At 34.9% G+C, this 23,837-nt stretch overlaps 3 protein-coding genes across 3 annotated transcripts; all 3 read left to right on the forward strand.

Annotated features, from left to right (window-relative positions):
* The first annotated feature begins 12,361 nt into the window (after positions 1-12,361).
* Positions 12,362-16,778, forward strand: LOC125836511 (protein CHUP1, chloroplastic-like). The gene is made up of 7 exons (XM_049515679.1): positions 12,362-13,248; positions 13,566-14,447; positions 14,703-14,834; positions 15,169-15,350; positions 15,465-15,576; positions 16,066-16,209; positions 16,562-16,778. The coding sequence occupies exons 1-7, from the start codon at positions 12,475-12,477 to the stop codon at positions 16,640-16,642; spliced, it is 2,307 nt and encodes a 768-aa protein (XP_049371636.1). The 5' UTR covers positions 12,362-12,474; the 3' UTR covers positions 16,643-16,778.
* A 733-nt stretch (positions 16,779-17,511) lies between these two features.
* Positions 17,512-20,463, forward strand: LOC125836390 (uncharacterized). Its single transcript, XM_049515562.1, has 4 exons — positions 17,512-17,529; positions 18,439-19,093; positions 19,950-20,134; positions 20,365-20,463. Exons 1-4 carry the CDS (start codon positions 17,512-17,514, stop codon positions 20,461-20,463), a joined length of 957 nt encoding a protein of 318 aa, XP_049371519.1.
* Positions 20,464-20,494: 31 nt separating this feature from the next.
* On the forward strand, positions 20,495-23,742 carry LOC125836517 (uncharacterized). The gene is made up of 9 exons (XM_049515688.1): positions 20,495-20,563; positions 20,678-20,722; positions 21,039-21,125; positions 21,218-21,344; positions 21,448-21,969; positions 22,499-22,624; positions 22,828-22,892; positions 23,448-23,553; positions 23,645-23,742. Exons 1-9 carry the CDS (start codon positions 20,495-20,497, stop codon positions 23,740-23,742), a joined length of 1,245 nt encoding a protein of 414 aa, XP_049371645.1.
* The last annotated feature ends 95 nt before the right edge of the window (positions 23,743-23,837 follow it).

Raw genomic sequence — 23,837 nt, forward strand, 5'->3', positions numbered from 1 at the left:
AAATGGGTCTAACCCGAATTTTAGAACAACCGTATCAAAATTCGAAAATCGCAAAAAATGCGATTTTGAGGGTCAACTTTAAAGGGGCATATCTCTCAGCACACAAGGAACTGGAAGGATCTCAAACTATCAAAATTAAAGCTCTGTGAGTTAGCTTTCCAACGCAATTTGTTTCACCTCATTCCGAGTTAGGATGAAGGAGTTATGACCATTTTCGTAAAATCTGTCCGGCAGAAAATGCAAATTCCAGTAGCCGAAAACACTGTTCACCCGCCTCAATTTTTTTTTCTAAGTGTTGGGACGTTTTTATAAAAAGGAGACATATCCATACTTAGTCATTTAACTTCAAAACATCCAAAAACTCTCTCTAAACCCTCTCCAAAAATTCCACCAAGATCATCAACCAAATTCAAGGATCCCAAGCTTTAATTCCGGATTCAAGATTCAATCTCAAGCAATTCTCCATTCCAATCTTCATCAAGAATTCTCCAAAGTTGAGGTATGTGGGTTGATTGTGGAAACCTTCCTTTCCACAAGTCCAACCATTTATCCTCTATTTTACTTCAAGTTTATGGGTCCTTATGATCATTTATGAACTCTTGAATTATGGAATTATTACTACACATCCTATTATGGTCTATTTTTGTATATTATCATGAAATGGAATGATTATATGATGTTTATGGTTTTCATGCCTCAATGATCAAATTATGAAGGTTGTTATATATGTATATATATGTATGTTGTTGGTGGGCTGTTTTATATGGATTTTGAAATTGGTTGGACTTAGTACTCTTGAAACACATGATTTTATTTACATGAACAAGTAGCCCACCATATGTTTGATAAAATGTCATTTATAGAATTCTTACGAAATGGAAGGTCCAATGTACGTCCTATGAGTCGGATGATTATATAAGTATTGAAATGATGATGAAATGGATACATGTATATGATTTTCTCTATATAGTGTGTGAGTCGATCAAGCCTAGCTCGGGGGGTTGTAGGCCCGGGTAACCGTATCAAGGGGTTGGTACCTTGATTGCCTAGTACGGGGGGTAGTAGGCCCGTATAACCGTATCGAGGGGTTTGTACCTTGGTTGCCTAGTACGGGGGTAGTAGGCCCGTATAACCGTATCGAGGGGTTTGTACCTTGGTTGCCTAGTACGGGGGGTAGTAGGCCCGTATAACCATATTGAGGGGTTTGTACCTCTTTCGCCTCTCCAAGGGGGTGGTAGGCCTTGGAAATACTATATTGATGGTCACTCACTACACATATACTATGTCCTACTAAATATGATTTTTATATAAGCATCATTATACATATCATCTCATTAATATGCTATCTATCGGGTACGATTATGCATTTTGCCTATGATGTCCATCCCTTGTTGTCTTGCATTGCATCCCATATACTTAGTACATTCAAACGTACTAACGCATACTCTATGCCTACATGATGTCACCATGTAGGGACCGGAGCACCGCTTGACCCTCGTCCTCCGCGTGGCTAATACGATTTTCTATCAAGGTTATTGGTGAGTCCTCCATTCCGGGGACGTTGCTCATGATCTTTTGCTATGTATAAGACTTTTCTTTTTAGTTATGTTTTGACTATGAGGGTGAGCCCGGTAGTTTGTCTTGGCCCCCGCTAAGTACCTATGTTTAGAGGTGGTGTTGGACAAGTGGTGTATTATGTTTGAGCTTGATTCATCTATGGTATTTATGTATCATTTCTTCTTTTCTTTTTTTTTTGTCTCCCTTAGTCCCGATTTCCCCCTTGATTATACTTATCGCTTATGGTCATTTTAATTGCTTCCGCGACCAATGATGTGTAAGATACGCTATGAGGCTTGTTTGGGGTTCCTTCGGGTTCCCCATTCGCCGGTCACGTCTAGGCCCTAGGCTTGGGTTGTGACAACAAGAAACGAAACAACAAACTCCAAATGCAAGACTAAAAGATGCCAAAAACGTGACTTCCAGGAAATTTGCTTCTTCTTTGTAACTGGATATGCCAACAACTACTCTTTGTGCTTGGGTAGCGGATTGGTGTTCACATTCGGTGGAGCTTGAGCAAGTTTTACCACCTCGTTGTTAATCAAGTCTTGAATTTTGTGTTTAAGAGTGATACATTTCTCGGTATCATGTCCAACGACTCCTGAATGATAAGCACAATGATTATTTGGGTCATACCACTCGGTTGAAGTATTCACAGTTTTGGCTTCCACTGGATATAGTATTTATGCCTCTTTCAATCTCTCAAAAAGTTGAGTCTGTGTCTCACACAATGGAGTGAAGACTCGGGGAGACTTTTTCTCAAAATTGGGATGAGGTGCATTGTTTCGATAATTTTGCATTGGTCGTGGAGGATGAAATGTTGCTTGATTGTTGCAAATATAGTATTGTGAACCAGGATAGCCTGGAGGTGGTTGGCGATTTTATGAGGTAACTCTTCGAGTCATTAACACCATAACCTCTCTCTCCTTTTTTCCCCAAAGGAAACAGTTTGATAGGCCCTGTTAGCAAACTGAGATGAGGTGTAACTCGCTATTCTACCCGTCTTGAGACCGTTTTCAATCATTTCTATAGTCTTGATAACTTCGGCGAATGTCTTTCCACCCATGGTTACCATACGCTCATAGTATTCTAAATCTTGAGCTTGAATGAAGTAGGTGATCATTTCTGATTCCTTCATAAGTGGGTGCACCCTAGCAGCTTCTTCCCTCCAACGAATGGCATACTCTCGAAAACATTCAATCGACTTTGATTTTAGCTTGGTAATAGAGATCCTATCAGGAGCGATTTCAACATGAAACTTGTAATGATCCATAAAAGCATTCGCTAGATCATCCCAAGTATGTCATTTGGTCACATCTTGCTTAGAGTACCACTCCAAGGCTTTTCCAGTCAAACTTTGATTGAATAACTTGATTCTTATCCCTTCGTTGTTTTCAATACCAATCAACTTTTCACAATAAATTTTCAAGTGAAAGAAAGGATTTCCTGATCCACTAAACTTATCAAACTTTGGAATCATGTAACCAGGTAGCAGCTCAACTTCGGGGAATGTGCACAACTCTTCGTATTTAACACTCTGGCTACTATCGAACCCGCGAAGAGCTCTCATAACATCTTCTAAGCTTTTCATCTTCCTACTTATCATTTTAGCATCAATTGATTTTGCATCATTTTCAATTTCAACATAGTGATTAACATCTTGGCGGTGAAACTCTTGAGCCTTAGAAACAGGTGGAGCAGTGACATAAGTGTACACTGGCGGAGCATGATGTGTTACCGTTGGAGCTTTCAGGGGAGCAAATATGTACACAAGAGGAGTATCCTGAGTTGAATGAGTGAGCGAAGCACCTTGAGTTTGTTGAAACGTGGTCAAATGATCTCCTTGATTGAGCTCACTTGAAGTCGAAAACGAAGGTGGCATGGGCCCTTTTTGGCGAGCATCAGGTGGTAGGTTCTGAGAAGCAGCTTGGTATTGAGCTACCAGGAGATTTAGTTCACAAATTTGTCGCTCTAGACGAGCGATGACTTCCATGGGTGATTATGTTGCTACCGAAGTACTAGAATTGGCCGCGACAGATGAAGTGGGGATCATTTCGAACGAAGCAACCGTGTTGATAGTGAAATACATTTTTGAACGAGTCCTCTTAGTAGTCCAAGTAAGAAATAAAGAGTCTGTAGAAATTCTTTGGCCTTAGACCGTGTAAAATATAGTTGTTCTGCCAGCGGGTACTAGCAAGTTTGATTACCAACACAAATCAATCTCTTCTTCTAAAAACAACTCAAAAATAAGAGAGTTAGTCCATTAATCATAATAATCAACCAAAATAACATATAAAACAAATAACATTTGTTTTGCTCTAAACAAATTAGTCCAAAATTCGAAGAACAAAAGACTTTAAAAGGGTGAGCAAATGGAAAAAACTTTGTTGATTTTGTGAACTAAAATTTTAATGAAATAAAGGAGTTTGACCAAAACAAACTATACGATTTGGGTAAAGATTCAAATGTACCTTTTGGAAGGTTCAATTGAAAAACCCTTTTGAGAATAAAGACGTCTCTAAATTGACATGAAACTGACGGAATATTTAGTAACGCCAGCTAGGTAGGTGTGAAAATAATTCTCAAAAAACAACGAGGTCAACTTAAATTTGAATGATAACTTAATAATTTTTAAAGCTCTATTGAATCTAGAACTTGGGTGATTTTGAACGTATTTTGATAAGGAGTCAAAGAGTATTTTGGAAGGCTTGAAAATTGAGTATAAGGTTTTGAGACTTTGGAATAGAATAATTGACCAATTATGTTTAAAGCAAAACATGTGTATATAAACGCATAGGTCAAAACAAACACAAACAAAACAAAATTTGTAACATTTAACACACAAACAATATATAACACCTCCTAACATACATGTGACCTTTTGAGCCAAAGGTAGGTCTAACGTTTGAAGGATGTGTATATCGTTTGTGAAACATTCCATTGCCCCAAAAATATTTATACAAACCTTATGAATAAAATAAATGGGGATACATATTAGAGGAGAGGGAAATAAATATCAATCCCACGCAGGGATACAATGGTAAACTAAATTAAGTTTTTACATAAAGTCTTCATTATCGAACTTCTTGATGCTTTTGAATTTCTTCCGGATGAGAAGGATCTTCCTTTGACTAAAACAAAGAAACTACCTATAAAATAAAAACTCAACCCCAAGGTACAATGATACGCACAAATCGACATACATATCTTTCAAATTTAACAAATAGTTGGATGATCGTCTTATATTGACCGTGAGTCAATTAGACACAAGGTAGTCTTCTAATGGGCCCAATACACTTTGGATATTGGGTCATCTTAGGTTAATGCACCTAAAAGAGGGTTTTGATTTCGCTCTACGCTATTTGACTAAGATAGGTTTTTGAAAGATCGAGAACCCAAGCGGACAACTTAGGCTGGAATTCACAACAATCATTGGTCGCATGACAAAGCAATAAATTACCGATCATTCCGTAAAATGATTGAGTATAAAAAATTTCGGTTGCAGTTCCATAAAATCGTTCTTTAATATACTATACATACATATTGAAAAATGTCATGAATGCAATTTGACAGTTAATATTTAAAATTTAAACACATAATTGCATAAAGTAACAATTAATACAATAATAGTTAGCCAAACGATATAATCCTTTTGGTTAGAACTTAGATGAATCTCTAGCGGAGTCACCATTCTGTTACGATTTGATTCCAAAAATTAAGATTTCGAAACCATTTTCGCAACTTTGGTAATTTTGTTAATTTTTGGAAAAAATTTTACTTTGAAAGTCGCCACTTAATTTTTTAAAAAATAATTTAAATAAAACCAAAGTCGAATAAGGGTTCAAATAATTTTCTAAGGGTTTAGGCATTTTAGAGAATCCGCTAACACGCGATTGACCGACGAATTTAAAGTTGGCTAATTTTAAAAGAAAACTTAAATTACTTGAAAAATCTTATTTTATTATTTTTTTGATAAATGAGAAATCTTTTGATACTTATACATTCGTATTATCCCAAATAATGAAATAATTCAAATGTTAAAATGCCAAAATAAAATTTTAACTTAACAATTTATCCGAGCCATGTTTTTGAGTCGAATAATCAACACAATCACTTAGGCGTGAATTTGAAAGCTAAATACTAACTATGAAAGAATATAAATAATTCTTAAGTTAGTCTTGAAACTTACACTGCATGAATTAAAAATATTTGAAAAGTTGAATACTTGAAGCAAAATAAGTAACAAAATAGGAAACTTCCCAAGGATTCATTTAAATTAGATATAAGAAGAAATTGTTAGCATTTCTAAAACAAATTAAAAACATAAGTCAAGATAACAAATAACAAAAATCTAGGCACTTGGCCTAAATGTTCTTTGTTGCTGCCGATCTAACTGGACTTTTTAAGTCCGGAAAGAATCCAATTTTCTATCCTTTGGGGCTGCTATCATCCTGTTGGTTTGTCGGGGTTTTAACCCAATTTCGCTCCTCGTTTTTCTGCCTCTTAGATGTTGTTGCTGCTACTGTATTTAGTGGACTTTACAAATAAAAAAAAACTTGAATTTCAACCCTGTTACTGCTGCTACTATCAGTTTGGGTTTTGTCCCACTAATATTAGCTACCCTTTCACGACCCGGATGAGATTGACTCGAAGAGAGAAAAAAATGCAAGAGATGAGAGTCTATTTAACTCATTCGGAGAGAGTTCATGCGCAAGAAAAAAAAGAAAAAGGGAGATTAACATTCTGATCTAACATATGAAAATACTTCAAAAGCTCATAACAATTAAACCAATATAAGAAATAAATAAAATAAAAGACAAAACACAGAAACCGAAATTTAACAATTAGACGAAAGGAAAGCATGCACTATTTATTAGCAATAGACTGAATCTAATACAAAATGACACAGTAACAAAATAAAACAATGACACTATCACACACATGGATGTGAACACATTAAAAGCAAATCCTCCACTTGATCAAGGTTTTAAGCCAACTCAATTATCATATACCAAAGACAAACAAGAAACAGAGAGCAGGGAGATATAAAATAACTTCACATTAAAATAACGTAACAAATTTAAACAAGGATCTAAGTAGAGAAATCAAATAAATTTTAGGACGTATAAAGCTATTATATGTGCTTTCATCCATCCTAACTAACACTTAAATATAAGCACAAGAAACTGGTCAGAACTATCGCTTAAGCAAGCAGAATGAATAGACGACGGTATCTTATGAAACAAATGTTGAAAGAAAGCACATACATGATTTAAAATACCCAATCATGCTTCGTTAAAGGACTTTGTAGGGAAACAATTTCATTTTAATTTCTAAGAACTAAACTCATGTAACATAAAAGTAAAACAGAGATAATCCCTAATGATACCTGTCCTACTACAATTTAAACACAACCATAGAAGTAATACAACTACAAAGAGCTAATCATCTCAAACCAAATTCTGAATTGTAATATAAATAGAAGCCACAAAGCACAAAATTCACAAATAAAGAGACAACATAATACCATCAGAGGGATAAGACGACATGGAAAGGGAAAAATGCAAGACCATGAAATGAGATGACATAATTATCTTTATAAGTTACAAAACATGCTCTAAGATGAAAGTAACAGGGTTCTTGCAATATGGATCTCGAATTCTAATCATCCACAACTTAAATGACTTCACAAGGGCAAAGATTGATCCTAAGCTGGAAATACTAAAATTAAACAAAAAGGGTACTCTAGTTTTCCAATAAAGTTGAAGAAAACCTGTAATTTCTATGAATATAATTAGATGCAGCCAATCCAATATAATGAAAGTGCTAAACTATAAATCATTATGAAGGCAAAGAAGTAAACACAATAACTAAAACTGGACCTTTTCACCAAAAACGAGAGTATCTTATCATTGATCAAACTCAAACTCTAAATTGGAGGAATCAAACTAGCAAATCGAGTTTTATACTACTGTATAACTATAGTCTGCCAAAGCATATACTCAAACGATGCCAAATTATAAATTCTTATATCATCCATAATCCAAACAAAGGCAGACAAAACACTGCATAATGCAAAATCTAAGCAGGCAAAATCAAATTAAACTAGAAAGAAGTAAAAGATAAGCAATTACCTTTTGCCGAGCAACCCACCAAGACAACGAGTTTGATGAAGACGATTTCACCGCTTAAACTCGAACAACCACAACGCTTTAAATTATTGAACTGAGAATTCCCAAACCTTTTAGGGGTACTCTCAGGTTTCAAGAATTGTCCCCATGAACAGTGAGGAGAAGGGCTTTTTATAGCACCCAAAGTCTCCAAATTCTGAGAAATTTTTTGATGTGGGAGTAATGCAAAAATCTAAAATTCCTTATCAGATTAGATTTGCGAGTTGGAGGAGGTACAAATTCGTACCAAATCAAACGGTTGAGAAGGAAAATTGAGAATTAAATGGATAAGAGTCGCGTGGCTCATCTCGAAGGTTACTCGTACGAAGGCTCGTGCCTGGCACGCTGAATAGTACGAATTCGAGAGAGGAATGAGACGTGACGTCGTTCTGAGCTGAAATCGCATCATTTGGTTTTTGTTGTCGTCCTTTCGCGTCTCAGAGAAGAAGAATAGTATTAAGTCTTGGGTCTCTTAATGTAACATGGGTTGGGTTGAAGTGGAGTTGGGCCGGAAGCTTTTTGGGCTTTGAAATGGATTTTAAAATAGTTTAAAGGCAAAGAGATGGCCTTAGTCCCTTGGTATGAAAATAAATTATGTATCCAATTAATTATTAAGCTTCTTAACTCCGACAATATAAAACAATCATCTTGACATAAAATCTTAATTATTTTTTAAATAATAAAAAAAAAGATTAGTTACGTAATTTAATTTATTCTTGAAGAAATAAAAATGCTAACTCAGTTAAAACACCATTTTAGTAAAACTACTTTCTAAATATTTATTCAAAAAATGAAAATTATATAAATCTATATATTTCAAGTATATAGAGATATATTTTAAAGGGAAAAAGGAAAATCGCCTTGACGATGATTTCTAAAGTATTTTTTTTTTCAAAATAATCACTTCAGATTGTTTGAACTTTAAGAAGCTTGATAATTAATTAAATTGGGGAGGGTCAAAATTGGGTGTCAACACTTATCTCATCACTATAGTAAAATTGGTCGGATAACTAATTCAATGACTACCTAATATCTCCAACCAAATATAGGATAAAATAATCATACATTTATTCATGAGATTATTATACATTATAACTCACACTAAACGAGTCCTAAGTGCCTGGAATGGTTAGTGTAGTAGCTAGCTACTGGCAAGTAATTATGATGGTGGAGGTTGGTTGTGGTGGTGATGATTGTAGTGGAGAAGTTGATTGATGTTAGTAGTTAACGATGTATTGATGTTAGTTGATGGCGCAAACTTGTAATGACGGAGGTGGTTAGTACTAAGGATTTGCCGTAGTGGTGATAGTGGTTGAAATAATAATGGAGATGGCAGTGATAACAATGACAATGAATATATTATAACGATAGAGATGACCGTTAGTAATAAGTGGCAGATAGCTGTTAGTAATGGTTGTTATGACAAAAGTGGTCGATGGTAATGACGGGTGATTGACGATAAAGGTGATTAATGATTCTGGAAAGAGTTCTAGTAAAAATTATTCACACAAAATATTTATTAATGATATTAAGAATTTATTCAAAATTTTAATGATTAAGACCTAGTCAGACCAAATAAATACTTAATAATGTAAACAAATTTTGAATCATTCAGATTCAAACATTAATTAAAAATAAACCAATGAAGCTAGTTGAAAATAAATAGATATACTTGGTTCTTTTAAAACGCTTATAAATGTTTTTAATTGGTATAATAAATTTTAAAATATTTATGCAACTTTCTTTATGAATGCTAGCTTATATTCCTTAATCCTAAAGGATTGACGGAATATTCTGATTATTATTAAATGTTGATTTGAATATTTTGAGAGCCTATCACTGAAGTAAATTAAATGAAGCAACAATTGATATATTATATATTATATTATATTATAGAGAAGCGATCATAAAATTAAAGTTTTTATCATATTTTCATAAATAAATGTTGATTTCAAATTAAAATCTCAAATCATACGGGTCAAACGCATACTTAATAGTAGTTAATAGTAATTAATTATCAAAAAAATTCAAAGTTTGTCGTCAGAAACTTCTAGTAGTGTAATGCCATCAAAATTTGAAGCTATTATTTGCTTCCAACACCCCACTTATTAGAAAATTGAATTTGAGATTTATGAAGTTTAAATTTATTATTTGACTTCTACAGTACTTTCTCTATGTCAATTCATTTTTTTAATTTTAATTTGACATGAAATTTAAGAAAATAAAGATTTTTTTAATTTTGTGATCTTAAACTAAAGATAAGTAGAATGTATCATAATATTTTTTAATTTTGTGGTGTTAAATATTCATGTGAAAAAATTATAATTAAAGAGTTGCTAAAAAGGGAAAGAGACATTCTTTTAAAATAGACTTAAAAAAAAGTAAGACAAACAAATTGAAGATGTGAAAATAATTTATTTATTTTCTTAAAAAGATCATATATATTGGGGACTGAGGTCAACAGTAATATATTTAGTGTAATCCTATGAGTGGAGTTTAGGAGAGGGAAATGTGTAAGAAGACCTTACTCCTACGTTGGAAGAAAGAGATTGTTTTCAATAAATCATTGGTGAAAAAAAATAGTTCAAGAGAAAAAGAAGTAACGGGAGTGAAGAAGCTATGACAAGAAATAAAAAATATATAATAAAATATTCTTAAAAGGATCAATAACTACAACAAAATAAGACAATAACTTGGGTACAAGAAACAATAAAAAAGTAACATAAATTGAATAACAATAAACGACAAGAATAAAACCACAATTACTAGTATGAAAGGATAAACACTCAATACTTACCAACCTTCTAGTGTAATTAGTGTCCTTTATACCCTCGTCTCTAAGATCATGTTCTTGGTAAGCTATAATTACGTCATGTCATGTCAACTCATTTTTGCCTAATATTTCTTCGATCCACCTCTATCTCTCCTGAAGCCATCCATAGACACCTCCTACAACCTTAACAACGGGGTGTTCATGCATCCTCTCCACATGTTTGAATTATCTCAGTCTCACTTTCTATATCTCGTCTATCATTGATACTACTCTCACCTTATCTTGTATACCTTCATTACTAAACTTTATCTCTCTTAGTAAAGTGTTCCAATAAAACATTTCAATTCAAATTTCATCTTTTACATATAAAAATTCTTGATTGGTCAACACTCTACTCCCTACCCCATATAACATATATGATGTAACCACTACTTTAAAAAACTCACCTTTAAATTTTAGTGGGATGATCTTTATTACACAGGCCTATGGACGCAAGCCTACTTAATCATATGCCCAAATATAAAACAACAATTATTTTAGATTGGAAAGTGTAAAATAAAATAAAATATAAGATGAAGCTAGTATTTGAGAGTAATTTGAAAATTTATCTTTTAAATATTTAATAGACCGTGAAATTCAATAATCTAATCGTCAAATATTTCAAGTTCTCAAAAATTAGCTCAAATCAATTTTGGGTTTTCGGGGACTTTTAGTCGTAATTTTTTTTTAAAAATAAAATATATATTCAAACACAATTTAAAAATTTAAAAGTCACAGCTTTAAAAATTCAAATCTTTAAATTTCAACATCAAAATCTACGACGAAACAGGAAGGAGTGACATAAATGACTAAATTTGGGAAAGTTGAAAAGGATTTTTAAAGCAAATTTTAGTGGGAGAGTTGACTAATTTTGCAAATTTATCGACCGTTGCAGAACCTTTTTCTTAATTTCCAATCTCAACCGTTCATCTAAGACCATCACACGTAAGCTGGTGGGACCAACTAAAATCTTACGGCTAAGATCAGTTTATATAGAAAGAAGAACAAATTCAAATTTCAAAATTCAAACAGCCATTAAAGCTGCGACAATCTTCCCTTTTTTTCTCTCTCGAAATGTATAGTGAAATCCTCAAAGTATGAGCCTTTCTTTCTCTCATTTTCAACTAATGATTAAAGACTGAACAGAGGAGCGTCTTGATTGCACGATCACAGAAACGACAAGACGACTCGTAAGCTTTCTTGGCTTTTGAGTAGTAAAAAGATTTTTCTTTTTAAAGGGGGGTTTTTAGAATCGTCAAAATTGAATTACCAGTGAAATCCATTTGAGTTTTTCAGCTTAAACTAAGAGGGAAACTCTTGAACTTTTGAGGGTAATTGATTTTACAGTGGAAACGTTATTAAATTTGAGCTCCACTTTCTTTTCTGAGAGAGAGACCATATGCAATGGAAAAGTTTCAGTTTTGAGCTCAAACTGAAGGACCCCATTTGATATCTGTGATGATCAATGCTGAAATTTGGTGTAAAAGTTTCAGTTTTGAGTTTTGCTAAACCCATTTAGAGTTCTCTGTTTTCTGGAGCTTATGTTTTGGTGTAGAAGTTTCAATTTTGAGCTTTGATAAACCTATTTAGGAGTTCTCTGTTTTCTGGAGCTCTTGTTTTGGTGTAAAAGTTTCAATTTTGAGCTTTGATAAACTAATTTAGGAGTTCTCTGTTTTCTGGAGCTCATGTTTTGGTGTAAAAGATTCAATTTTGAGCTTTGAGAAACCTATTAAGAATTCTCTGTTTTCTGGAGCTCATGTTATGGTGAAAAGGTTTCATTTTTTAGCTTTAAACTTGGGTTTAGTCATGTTATGAGAAAACTCCATTTGTATGTTCAGGGATTTAGAGTTTAATCCATGGAAGTTTGGAGTTTCTGAGCTCATAACTGTTCAGGGTATTGAGTATAAGGGGTGAGGAGTCTTTGTAGTTTTCATAATGGGGGGAGAAAAATCATTAGAGAATAGAGTGAAAGCTTCAAAATTTGCTGATCAAAATAAGGTACCAAAGGGTAGTAATAGCAATGTAAAAGGTAATAACAATATGTCAAAGGTGAGATCCTCTTGGGGTTCTCAAATTGTGAAGGGTTTCTCAGGGGAGAGAAAAACCAAGTTGCAGACCATAATTCATGCCAAGAAAGAGTTGGTTCCTGGCAACGAAAACTCGAACCAGAAGAACTCTTCTGGAATTTCGCAGCCAAGGGTGAAGAGGTCTCTAATGGGAGACTTGTCTTGTTCAGTCGTTTCCTCTCAAGTTCATCCTCAAACAGTTAACATTCACAGGACTAAGTCTTCCGGTTCGCGTGATCTATTCAATGAAATTGATCATTTGAGGAGCTTGCTACAAGAATCAAAGGGAAGGGAATTGAAATTGCAGACTGAATTATCTGAATTTAAGAGGAGTCCAAAGGTGGTTGAGCTCGAGAGGGAACTCGAACTGAAGAAGAGTGAGATTAATAGCTTTGCCAAGAAAGTTGAATTGATGGAATGTGAAAAGGCAGTCCTTTCTCATCAATTAGGTTCATTGACTGCTTCCCGAGAGAGACAAGATATGAAATCCAATAAGGAAGAATTCAAAAGTGTGACTAGTTTGGAAATGGAGGTTGTGGAGTTGAGGCGCTTGAATAAGGAGCTCCAGCTACAGAAAAGAGATATTTCTTGCAGGCTGTCTTCCATGGAGTCCCAGCTAGCCATTGTTGGAAAAGTTCCAGAGGTATTTACTTTTACTACTTTGTCTTATTGAACTAATATGAGATAAGAGTATCCAGTTTGCATTTTCTTGGAAACCCAGTTTTGAAATCTTGAATTTGAATAACCTTGATGAATTGGCTTTATATGCCTAAAATGCATAGTTTTCTCTAGTAGTTTGTAAGTGATATACTGAAAAATGTGGTTCAACCTGTATCACTTGTGGGATTACACTGGGTATGAGTTGTTGTGGTCGTATCGGAAAATTTTGAAAATGTCTAACAATTGTAATTGGCTGGCTTGATTATATCTTGTTTCTCTGTTTCACTTTATTCTCATCAGGGAGATACAATTGAGCATATTAAAGCAGAGGCTTCTTTGTTGAGACATGAAAATGAAAACCTTTGCAAACAAGTTGAGGGTCTTCAAATGAGTAGGTTGAATGAGGTTGAGGAGCTTGCCTACTTGAAGTGGGTGAACTCATGTTTGCGAGAAGAGTTGCGCAGCTGCTCGTCCATGACATGTGATAAGACTTCTAGCCCTCATGGCAGTGAGAAAAGTAGGGAATCACTTTGCTTGTCTTATGATCATAGTGATGAGGACTCAAAATGTAGTAGTGCAAGGAGGTTAAGCCTCGTTAAGAAGCTAAAGAAGTGGCCTATTACTGATGAAGATATGCAACAACTAGGGAGCCCGGATAATATCATTACTCATAGTTGGGAGGATACACAAAGTTCTACTCGCAGGCACTCGATAAGTGGATCAAAATTTTGTGTTGAGGACTTGATTTTTAATAAGAGAAGGCAATCAGATGTCTTTATGTGTTCCAAGGAAGTGGAAAAGGAGATTGAGCCTATTGTTTCCCAACATAAATTAACCAATCCTTTGGAGGTCGAGAAACGTGTCTTGCGGATTCCTAATCCCCCTCCGAGGCCTTCATCTGTTGCTTTAATTGAAGAAGAAGGAGAAAATTCTGTTCAAGTTCCTGGTCCTCCACCACCACCTCCTCCTCCTCCTCCACCACCACCTCCAAAACTTATGGCCAAAACTACATCAGGCATGGTACAGAGAGCTCCTCAAGTAGTAGAGTTTTATCATTCACTGATGAAGAGAGACTCGAGGAAGGATTCATTAAATGGAGGAGTATGTGATGCATCAAGTGTTTCAGACGTTCGTAGTAGCATGATCGGTGAAATTGAGAACAGATCATCATATTTGCTGGCTGTAAGTTCTTTCTCTCTAGTCTTCTCATTCTATTATTGTCAATAAGGCACACTAACCATATCAATGACCACTAAATTGCACTCCAATGACTCGAGATATCCAGAACATTGACAGACACAGTCTGGCCACTGTATCTGAATTTTCCTGGTCCTCCTTTCTGATTACTAGTCCAGCAATGAGGAAGTTTCAGATTTTTTTATTTTAGTCTCTGGACTTAATTTTATTCCTGATTGCATAATATTGTCCCACTTCCAGATAAGGGCAGATGTGGAAACTCAAGCAGAATTTGTGATTTCCCTGATAGCAGAGGTCAATAATGCAGTTTATTCAGACATCGACGACGTGGTTGCTTTTGTGAAATGGCTAGATGATGAACTTTGCTTTCTGGTAAGACGTATCAGCATAGAGAAGAATGCCTTTATCTACTGTCACAGCAAAGAGAAGCTTGTTATTGTCTCATTTTGAAATTTTTGGGATTATTCACATGAAAATGAAGAATAACTCAAAGAAAAATCATGCATCTGTCCTAGTTCGTAGTAGTTGTATGACATTAAGTTCAGTAATTATTATCAATTGAATTCAGAGTACAAAAATGTAGTTCTCAGGAAATTCTACCAAATATTGAGGAACTATATCTGCTATATTTCATTTCACATTAAATAGAAGCTACAGTCTGTAATTTACTGTTAATTTTGATCATTGCGCTTGCACTGTTGTGAAGGTGGATGAAAGGGCAGTCCTAAAGCACTTTGACTGGCCAGAGAGAAAAGCAGACACACTAAGGGAGGCAGCATTTGGATATAGAGATCTCAAGAAGTTGGAGAATGAAGTTTCAACTTATAAGGACGATCCTCGATCGCCATGTGATATTGCACTAAAGAAGATTATTTCTTTGTCAGAGAAGTATGACCTCTTACTTTGTCATAAAGTAGTTATAATTTGGTACCTCCTTGGCCCTTCTACCAAGAAAGTTAATTTTTTTCACCTAATTGTCCAAATTTTATCTTCACATTGCAGGATGGAACGTAGTGTCTATAACCTTCTTCGGACAAGAGACTCATTGATGCGCCACAGCAAAGAGTTCAAAATCCCCACTCACTGGATGCTTGATAATGGGATATTAAGCAAGGTCAGTTCTGACTATTCCAAGTAGAAAATCATCTGTTGATTTAGATCTTCAAATGGTAATAGAGCTTGAATGATACAATGAGTATCTAATGAGATATAACTAGCCAGAACTGGAAGTACACAACTAAGCAGTATACTGACATGTTAAATTGTCCTAAAAAACTTTTATTTATTAAGTTAATTAACTGTATTATGCATATTATACGGTTCACCACCAGAAGGGAATCCAAACTTTACGGAATATGATGAGAGATTGATATGAGACAGATGATGAGTTTCAAGATTGTACATTATCTTAAACTACATCCTTGCATGCCATTTTCAGTATCTCAACATTTCAACATTAAAATTGCTTATCTATTTGCAGTTTCATTCTTGCATAGGTGCATGTCCTCCTCTGCAGAATACTCAGCAAAAAACTACAGTACCTTTTTTCTTGTTATCTAGTTGTCATTTTGCATTGGGACTTAATTCAAAAGAAATTATGCAGATAAAGTTTGGCTCTGTGAAGTTGGCTAAGGTGTACATGAAGAGGGTAGCTTCGGAGCTTCAGTCCAAAGGACCATTAGATAAAGACACTTCCATGGACTACATGCTACTCCAAGGAGTGAGATTTGCTTTCCGGATTCATCAGGTTTGTGTGATATTAGTAAATACTGTGTTGTGCATTTCCTCTGCTGCAGTCTGCATCTTTCACTTTCTCCTTTCTCATCTTTTTATAAACCTTAAACAAGTTTTCTAATTGTGCAACAAAAAGAAATATTGAAATGAACATGTAATGTACATTTTTTTTTATGGATAAAGGCACATTTTGTCAAAACTGTACACACACTCTATATAAAGCAATCGATAAATACGAGATATTAATGAATTCCCCTGCTAAGAAGAACAGGATGTTACTACTGATGAAGAATAGATTGGTAACTCACCTGCATCAAATTATTGTGAATGTCATCTTAGTTTAGTTTTCATCTCTATTGGTACAGTTTGCTGGAGGATTTGATGCAGAAACTATGCAAGCTTTCGAGGAGCTACGGGGCCTAGCACTTTCTTTAAACAAGAAATAGAAGATAAAGATTTTTGTGATGAAGTACAATTTTGATAGAGGGCTTACCATCTCAGTAACCATCAATCCAAGTATTGACACATATGTATAAGTGAAAAATAGGTCCTTGTGGAAATATGGTTGACATCAATGATATTCCTTACCATTGGTAAAGATTTTTGTGATGAAGTACAATTTTGATAGAGGGCTTACCATCTCAGTAACCATCAATCCAAGTATTGACACATATGTATAAGTGAAAAATAGGTCCTTGTGGAAATATGGCTGACATCAATGATATTCCTTACCATTGGTAATTGGTTCATGTTTCTGTATTCAATTTTTTGCTTTGGGTTAGATGGAAGCAGAAAGATCTCAAGTTTTCGGTATATAGTATATAAAGCTTGGTGAAAAAGCAGTTAGAACTTTTATGCAAGTTTTCTATCAATATACTACTTGGCATGGTGAAAAAACAGTTTGAACTTTTATGTAATAGATAACAATGTGTTTTAATAGTTCCAACATTATCTTTGGACCTTAATTATTTTTCAAAAAACATTAAGACTACAACTTATTCAGTGTAATGGGGTCTGCGTAAGGTGATGTATAAATGTAGAAAGAATATTTTTGAAAACATTCAAGAATGTGCAAGAGATTATTATAATAAGCAAAATGGCCAAAATTTGTTTGTTTTGGCTCAATTGTCTTGTATCATATAGCAGCTGCAATGGCGGAGGCCACAAAGATGCTATTTTGGCTTTATTTTCTGTTTTTTCTACTCTTAACCGTCCCATTTTTATTTTTTCGAAAATTTGGGTTACCATTGGTTCTATCTATTTTCTCTTTTGACAGACTATTTCTCTTCTTTCTCAAAACATTCTTTGTTCACCAATGGCGGAATTTCAGAAAGTGAGAATTTTTTTTTTTCAATTAACTTTTTTCTAGCTCAAAGTTCAATTTTTATTAGACCCTTTTTCATGTACTTGTAGAATCTCCTTTTACATGTTCCGTTTGATTTCGTAACAGATGCCTGAAATTCTTGGTTCAATCATTTGCTAGGCTAGAAATTACTTCTTCACTTTCAATTTGTATGTCTAGTTTGGACTTGGCATGGAGTTGAGTTTTAAGAAAGTACAAAAGACTTTTGAATCTTGTGGCCTTAAACTAAAGATACCTACAAGGTACCAAAATGTGTTTCAATCTTGTGGTCTTAAACATGACAAGTGGAAAGTTAGAATTAAAGATTTGCTAAAAAAGGAAAGTAAGGCAAATAAATTGAAACATAAGGAGTAATAATTATGACCTGTGATCCATAAGAATCCCAGGATGCTGGCACCAGGGGCGGAACCACATGGGTGCAAAGGGGCTTATTCGGTAGAAAAATACATTATCTATGCATGGTTAGAATGATTTTTTATGTATCCATATAGAGTAGATGTTGAATCCCCTTGCTTCTTCGTGTGTTTACTTCTTCATATTTTGAACCTCCTAGATAATTTTGGCTCGGACACTGGTTGGAGCTCATGCTTTAGATTCTGTTCCCATAAACTGTATCACTTGTCCATCATAATCAGAATTCCCGACATTACTTCTAATATAAATGAAAACAAAGTTTAGTGCTCTGTTGATTTTTTTTTTCATATCATATTCAGTAATCCAAACAGTGATGTAGACAAGATCTGTAATGTGTGATTCTGCAGTGTAACTTCAATCTAAATACCTGATCAAGCGCGTGTCTGTGGTCTTGTTGGACCTAAGGCAAAACATGCTTATAGCTGCATTAGCACTTAAATTACTTATTTCTGCTATACTTTTCAGGAAAAATATGTACGTGCCAGAGATGACCCTTATTTCGATGGAATGCGAAGAGGTGAAACAGAAGCCATCAACAAAGGAAGTGGTTTAGACATCCTTAGAAAAGTCACTCGGAATGATATAACGAGGTCAGCCTCTGATGTTGGTAACCGAGGACAGAAAAAGATTAGTGTAAAATTATCTGAAAATGATGTTTATAACAATAGACATTCTCCTAATTCAGCTTCAAAAGGAATACATGAACCTCTTGGTCGGTCATTATCTGTAAGGTGGTTAGCAGCATCCAAATTGAATTCCCCTCCTGTGGGAAGTCCTCGGTCTGGTTTGAAAGTTGATCTGCCTGATGTAGATGAGTCTTCAGTGCAGTCTAGTCCAAAATCATCTGAAGCAAATGGAGAGTATCACTCTCCTGGTGGCTTGACTTTGCCTGCCTATGAAAGATCTTACACCGTGACCAAGAAAAGTAGAACTGTCTCCGATATTCCACTTCCTCCATCTGCAGCATCGTTCTACTGTGGAAATTCAGTGCAGATGGAAGTTCTTGGATCATGTCAAGGAATTCACAGGCTGAATATTTTTCTAAAGGCAAGAAGAGATTATGTTAGTCCAGGAGTACCATCAAAATTCTTGCATGCGGTGATTGGGCCGGACTGCTGTGGTAACATCTAAGAACCATTCACTGTCTAAATAAAAGTGACCTCCATATTAAACCAGCTTCTATTATAGAAAAATAAATCATTCTCAACTTTGTAGCTTAGTGGCATCCAACGTATTCTTAAAGCATACCATATTTAAATTGGTCTTAATTTCATGTCCAAAATGGTCCACCTTAGGGCTTAGAAGATCATCTCGAAAGGAGTGTTCATATATATTTCTGTGATGCATGAATTCTATTACGACCAGTTTCTTGATGTTTGATTCTATTTAAACAAGGTAGAAAACAAATTTATCCAAATACTAAGCAAAGAATGCTATTCTAGATCCAGGACGTCTCCAACTGAAAACATAAACTATGTAAAATGAGTGCATAATCCAACAGAGTAAGAGGCTTCTGGGCACAAAAGTAACAAATGGTCTAAACCTACAGTTAAAGAACTAGATCCTAGTAATATCACATTTGATTTTACAAATTTGCTTCTTTATTAGTACAGATATTGCTTAGTAATTGCATAAGTATTTCTGATTGGTTATCTTTAATGTTTTGAGAAAGTTGCACCAGCTGTTTTCCACATGTAGAGATTTTGCAAATTGCTTAAATTTATCTCTTTCATGAAGTACCACTTTGTAGGACTAGAAGTAAATAGATTCGAAGCAAATTCAACTACAAAAAAAGAGAAATGCTAAGCTTATATAGTCCTGTGGCATTATTTGAGAAGTGCTTGTTTCGTTGAATTCATCAACTGCAGTAGTGAAGAAACAAATCCTAATTTAGAGAAGTGTGTCTGTGACCATCTAACAATTTGAGTCTTACACTGGTTGAGCTTAATTGTAAGTTTGTTTGCATCTGGATGCAGATGTTGGATCTGTTGCTTCAACCATAATGTATGCTTTTTACTTGAATGAAACATTAAATGATGACGAGTTATGCACTGTGCCTGTCATCAACATGAAAAGGTCGGATGTTCATTCTCATGCTGAGCTCAGATGGCTACTTGATTCTTGCTTTGTTGATGAATCTTCCTTAATATTCGTTGATGAGGTATGTTCCATTCTATATGCAAAGTTAGGAAAGGAAATGAAATTTAAGTCTAGATTCTCTAGAATTACGTCCACATAGTAAATGAAAACCAGGAATGGAATCAAAACAACAATCCTGCTTTCCTTGGAAAGCACGATTGTCTTCAGTGTAAAAAGAAAATATCTCTATACTCTAAATATGCGTAACTAATTTGTATATATTCAATTGATAACTTGATATTATTTGAACAGATTGACCTGTCCTACTATGAATTATATGGGAGTCTTAAACTTGTTTTAGTCAATTGTAGCAAGCTTCCAGCTAATCAGGAGGTAAGTGTTTTGTTTTGAGGTTGCTGATTTGCTATTAATCAGTTAAATGATGATTACTTACTGCTTACTGGAGCAGGCATTAAAGGATGCAGTGGTTGAAATCTTCAATTGCAGAGAGGTTCTACTTTTATTTTGGTTTTCTTGTTTCTGCATCTCCATTATGCTTTGGTCATGTCAAGTAGTAAAATCTGTTCAATCGAGAGGCTATGCTCTAATCTTTCTGTTTATGCAGGAAGATACACCTTATTCTTCAGTTGCTGCTGTCACTATTGGGAAGGTATCTTACTCATTCTGTTAGAAATATGGAAGAAAGTCAACATACCAGTAAATGTCATCTTCCTCTTAAACTAGTTAACAGAGATTATTATTGCTAAGCAGCATAAATTTAAGAACAAGTAGAGAAAAATTATAGCAGGAGTAAGCAGACGTTGGAGAAAGTTAGGCCTTACCGCCTTAGGGAATCTGTAGCTAGCTTTTGTGGTTGAGTTAGTCTAAGGTTCATGTGTTTACGCATATCAAATTTTCTGCAGGGAACCAAATGATCGTTCTTATAAGCTCGCTTGACGCCTTTTATATGTACTTATTTATTGTAGGAGGCATCATGCTGTACACTTATTGCTGACAAGTTTACACTAACTTCACCAGAGTTATTAGTGGGTCAATGGTTCAGTCGTCTTCTGGTACTAACTCCAATATCTTGATTTTCCATTGTGTATGCAAGTTCAAATGTCTTTATGTGGTATAATCTCTTTATGACTGATTATATGTGCAGCTGGCCGGTATACTCATGGATACTGGAAATTTGACAAACTCACAGACTACAACAAAGGATAAGTACATGACCACCTTATTGATAAATGGGGCAGGTCGATTTGGATGCAATGGTCTTTATGAAATTTGTAGGTTATGCGGCTTTGATAGTCATTATATTTAGTCACTATTCTAGATTTCTAATTCCATGTGATCAAACTCATATCACAATTAAAACTTTGTCATTTTCAGTGAGATACAAAATGCATGATGCAGCTGATGCCAGACCAGGAGAAGTTTCTCGAAAAGATATTAAAAGATTGTCAAAATCAGATGCAGCTGACCCCAGAGTTGGAGAAGTCTTAGAAAAAGATATTAAGAAATTGTCAAAATCCAATGTAGCTGACCCCGGAGTAGGAGAAGTTTTACAAAGAGATGCTAAGAAATCATCAAAACCCAATGCAGCTGACCCCGGAGTACGAGAAGTTTTACTACAAGATAGTAAGAAGTTGTCAAATTCCGATGCAGCTGACCCCGGAGTAGGAGAAGTTTCACAAAAAAATACTAAGAAATTGTCAAAATCGGATGAAGCTGATCACAGAGCAGAAGAAGTTTTACAAAAAGATATCAAAAAATTGTCAAAGTCGGATACAGCTGAGCCCAGAATGGAAGAAGTTTTACGAAAAGATAATATAAATTTGTCAAAATCGGATGCAGCCGACCCCAGAACAGGAGAAGTTTTACGGAAAGATATTAAACGATGGTCAAAATCAGGTACTGTTATCTGTTTCTCTTCTGATTTTGAAAAAATGGTCAAAATCAGGTATTTTCATCAGCTTCTCTTTGTCCTAATTACAGACCTTTCCTTTCAAAGCCATGATTTATTAAAGCTTTCATAGATGCCTTGTGGGATTACACTGGGTATGTTTTTGTATAGATGCCTTGTCCATGTGTGCCACTTTAAACTAGATGATTCATTTCTGTATGAGTGGTTTCTAGAGAAAGTAATTAGCTTCTCCTTGATACTGCTTTCTGCCTAATGGCTTCTGGCTACAAATTCTGCTTTTCCTTTTTCTTGACAAATATTTGGCTAGCAGCAACTCTTGTGGGAAGGAACTAGAAAATGGTCTACGGACTTGTGTGGAGTAAATTAATGCAATCATGTTATGGTTAGAATTTACAGAACTTGGAAATTTGAGAAACTTCCTCAGAGTTTTACATTTTGATATCATGTACATGATATGACTTCAGCGACGTTTTTAGTATACAATTTATGTGGACTGACCTTCAGAGTTGGGAGCAGGGAAACCTGGTGGTACAGGATCAAGAATGGGGAATTCAAATATTGGAATGAGTTCAGTGGGAATATCTATAGGAGAGCTCTTAACACATCACTCTACTTCAGCTGAAAACATAAGAAGTTTCCAGCGTAAGTAATTGATTCTGCTCTGCCCCTTTTCCAGTTTGGAAGCATTAATATTTCAGTCAGTAACTAATCACGCGATAATTTTCATCATATCATGCTGCAAGAGATCATTTACTCTTGTGTGCCAGGATGAGGGGGCCGAGTGGTGGGATGGTAGAGAAAATTCACATCCTTGGGTTGACAATGATTTTCTTTTGGATATGCAGAACTAGAGAAACTTCACATCTTCTTGATCGTTTCAGGGTATTATGATGCAGAGAAGAGTTTCAAGGTTTAGTGACCTCCTCTTTGAATGATTTCTCTATTTTGATTGATCAAGTTGCTCCATTTTGTGTCAGCCAGATCATTCTAGTTTTGCATTATACTGTTAGTTCATGGTGGATTAGTATTAAATTTGTGTTCTAAAACAGTTATTTCTAAATTCTCATTGCGAGTTTACTTATATTTCTCAACTTCTTGGGTGAAGTTCTCTTTTTACCTAATTCGTTAAAGAATTTTCCAATTTGTTTATGCGGACAGAAATAGAGAACTTAATATGATCCAAATGGAGCTTGCTAACATCTATGCTGATGATGGTATAACAGTTTCAACTTTTGGTAAACAAGATCATGGCTATAATTGTTTTCTTTTTTCATGCTTCTGCAAACCAAAATGGGAAGCCAAGTGTGGAATTTTCGGTGAGTCTACATATTAAGGATAGGCGTTAGGATGAAGGATCATAGGGCACTAATGGCTCTGTATTGTGTGTACTTGTATTAACTAGATATTTGATACCATTTTGCTGATGTTCAAGCAATCTAACCATTTTCCTGTGTTTCAATTTTAGAGAGAGATTCTAGTCTCAGCTGAATCTGCTGAGCTTATGAAAAGCCTGCTCCGTTTTATCTACTCCTATGCAAATGTACTTCCACTCAAAGCTTTGCGCCAATCAGGTCAGTGAGCTATATTTCTTCATATAGAACTTGATCCATCTCAAGATTATATTTCTGTCTTGAAACCAAATTTTTCCTTTTTTTTCTGCAGGTCTAGCTGCTGAGATGAGGGTGTTCGAGATTGAAAAAATTGTATCAAGGAAAACGATTGAGAAACTTCTGGAAGAATTCAATGAGAGAACAAAATAATAATACAAAGTTTACAGGTCATTCCACATTTGTTGTTGCATTAACAATATGCATAAGAGTCAACAGTATGCATGTGTTACTTTTGTAGTCTCTGT

The sequence above is a fragment of the Solanum verrucosum genome, unplaced genomic scaffold, assembly GCF_900185275.1.
Source record: "Solanum verrucosum unplaced genomic scaffold, falcon-dt-bn FXZP01000278.1, whole genome shotgun sequence".
Taxonomy (NCBI): Eukaryota; Viridiplantae; Streptophyta; class Magnoliopsida; order Solanales; family Solanaceae; genus Solanum; species Solanum verrucosum.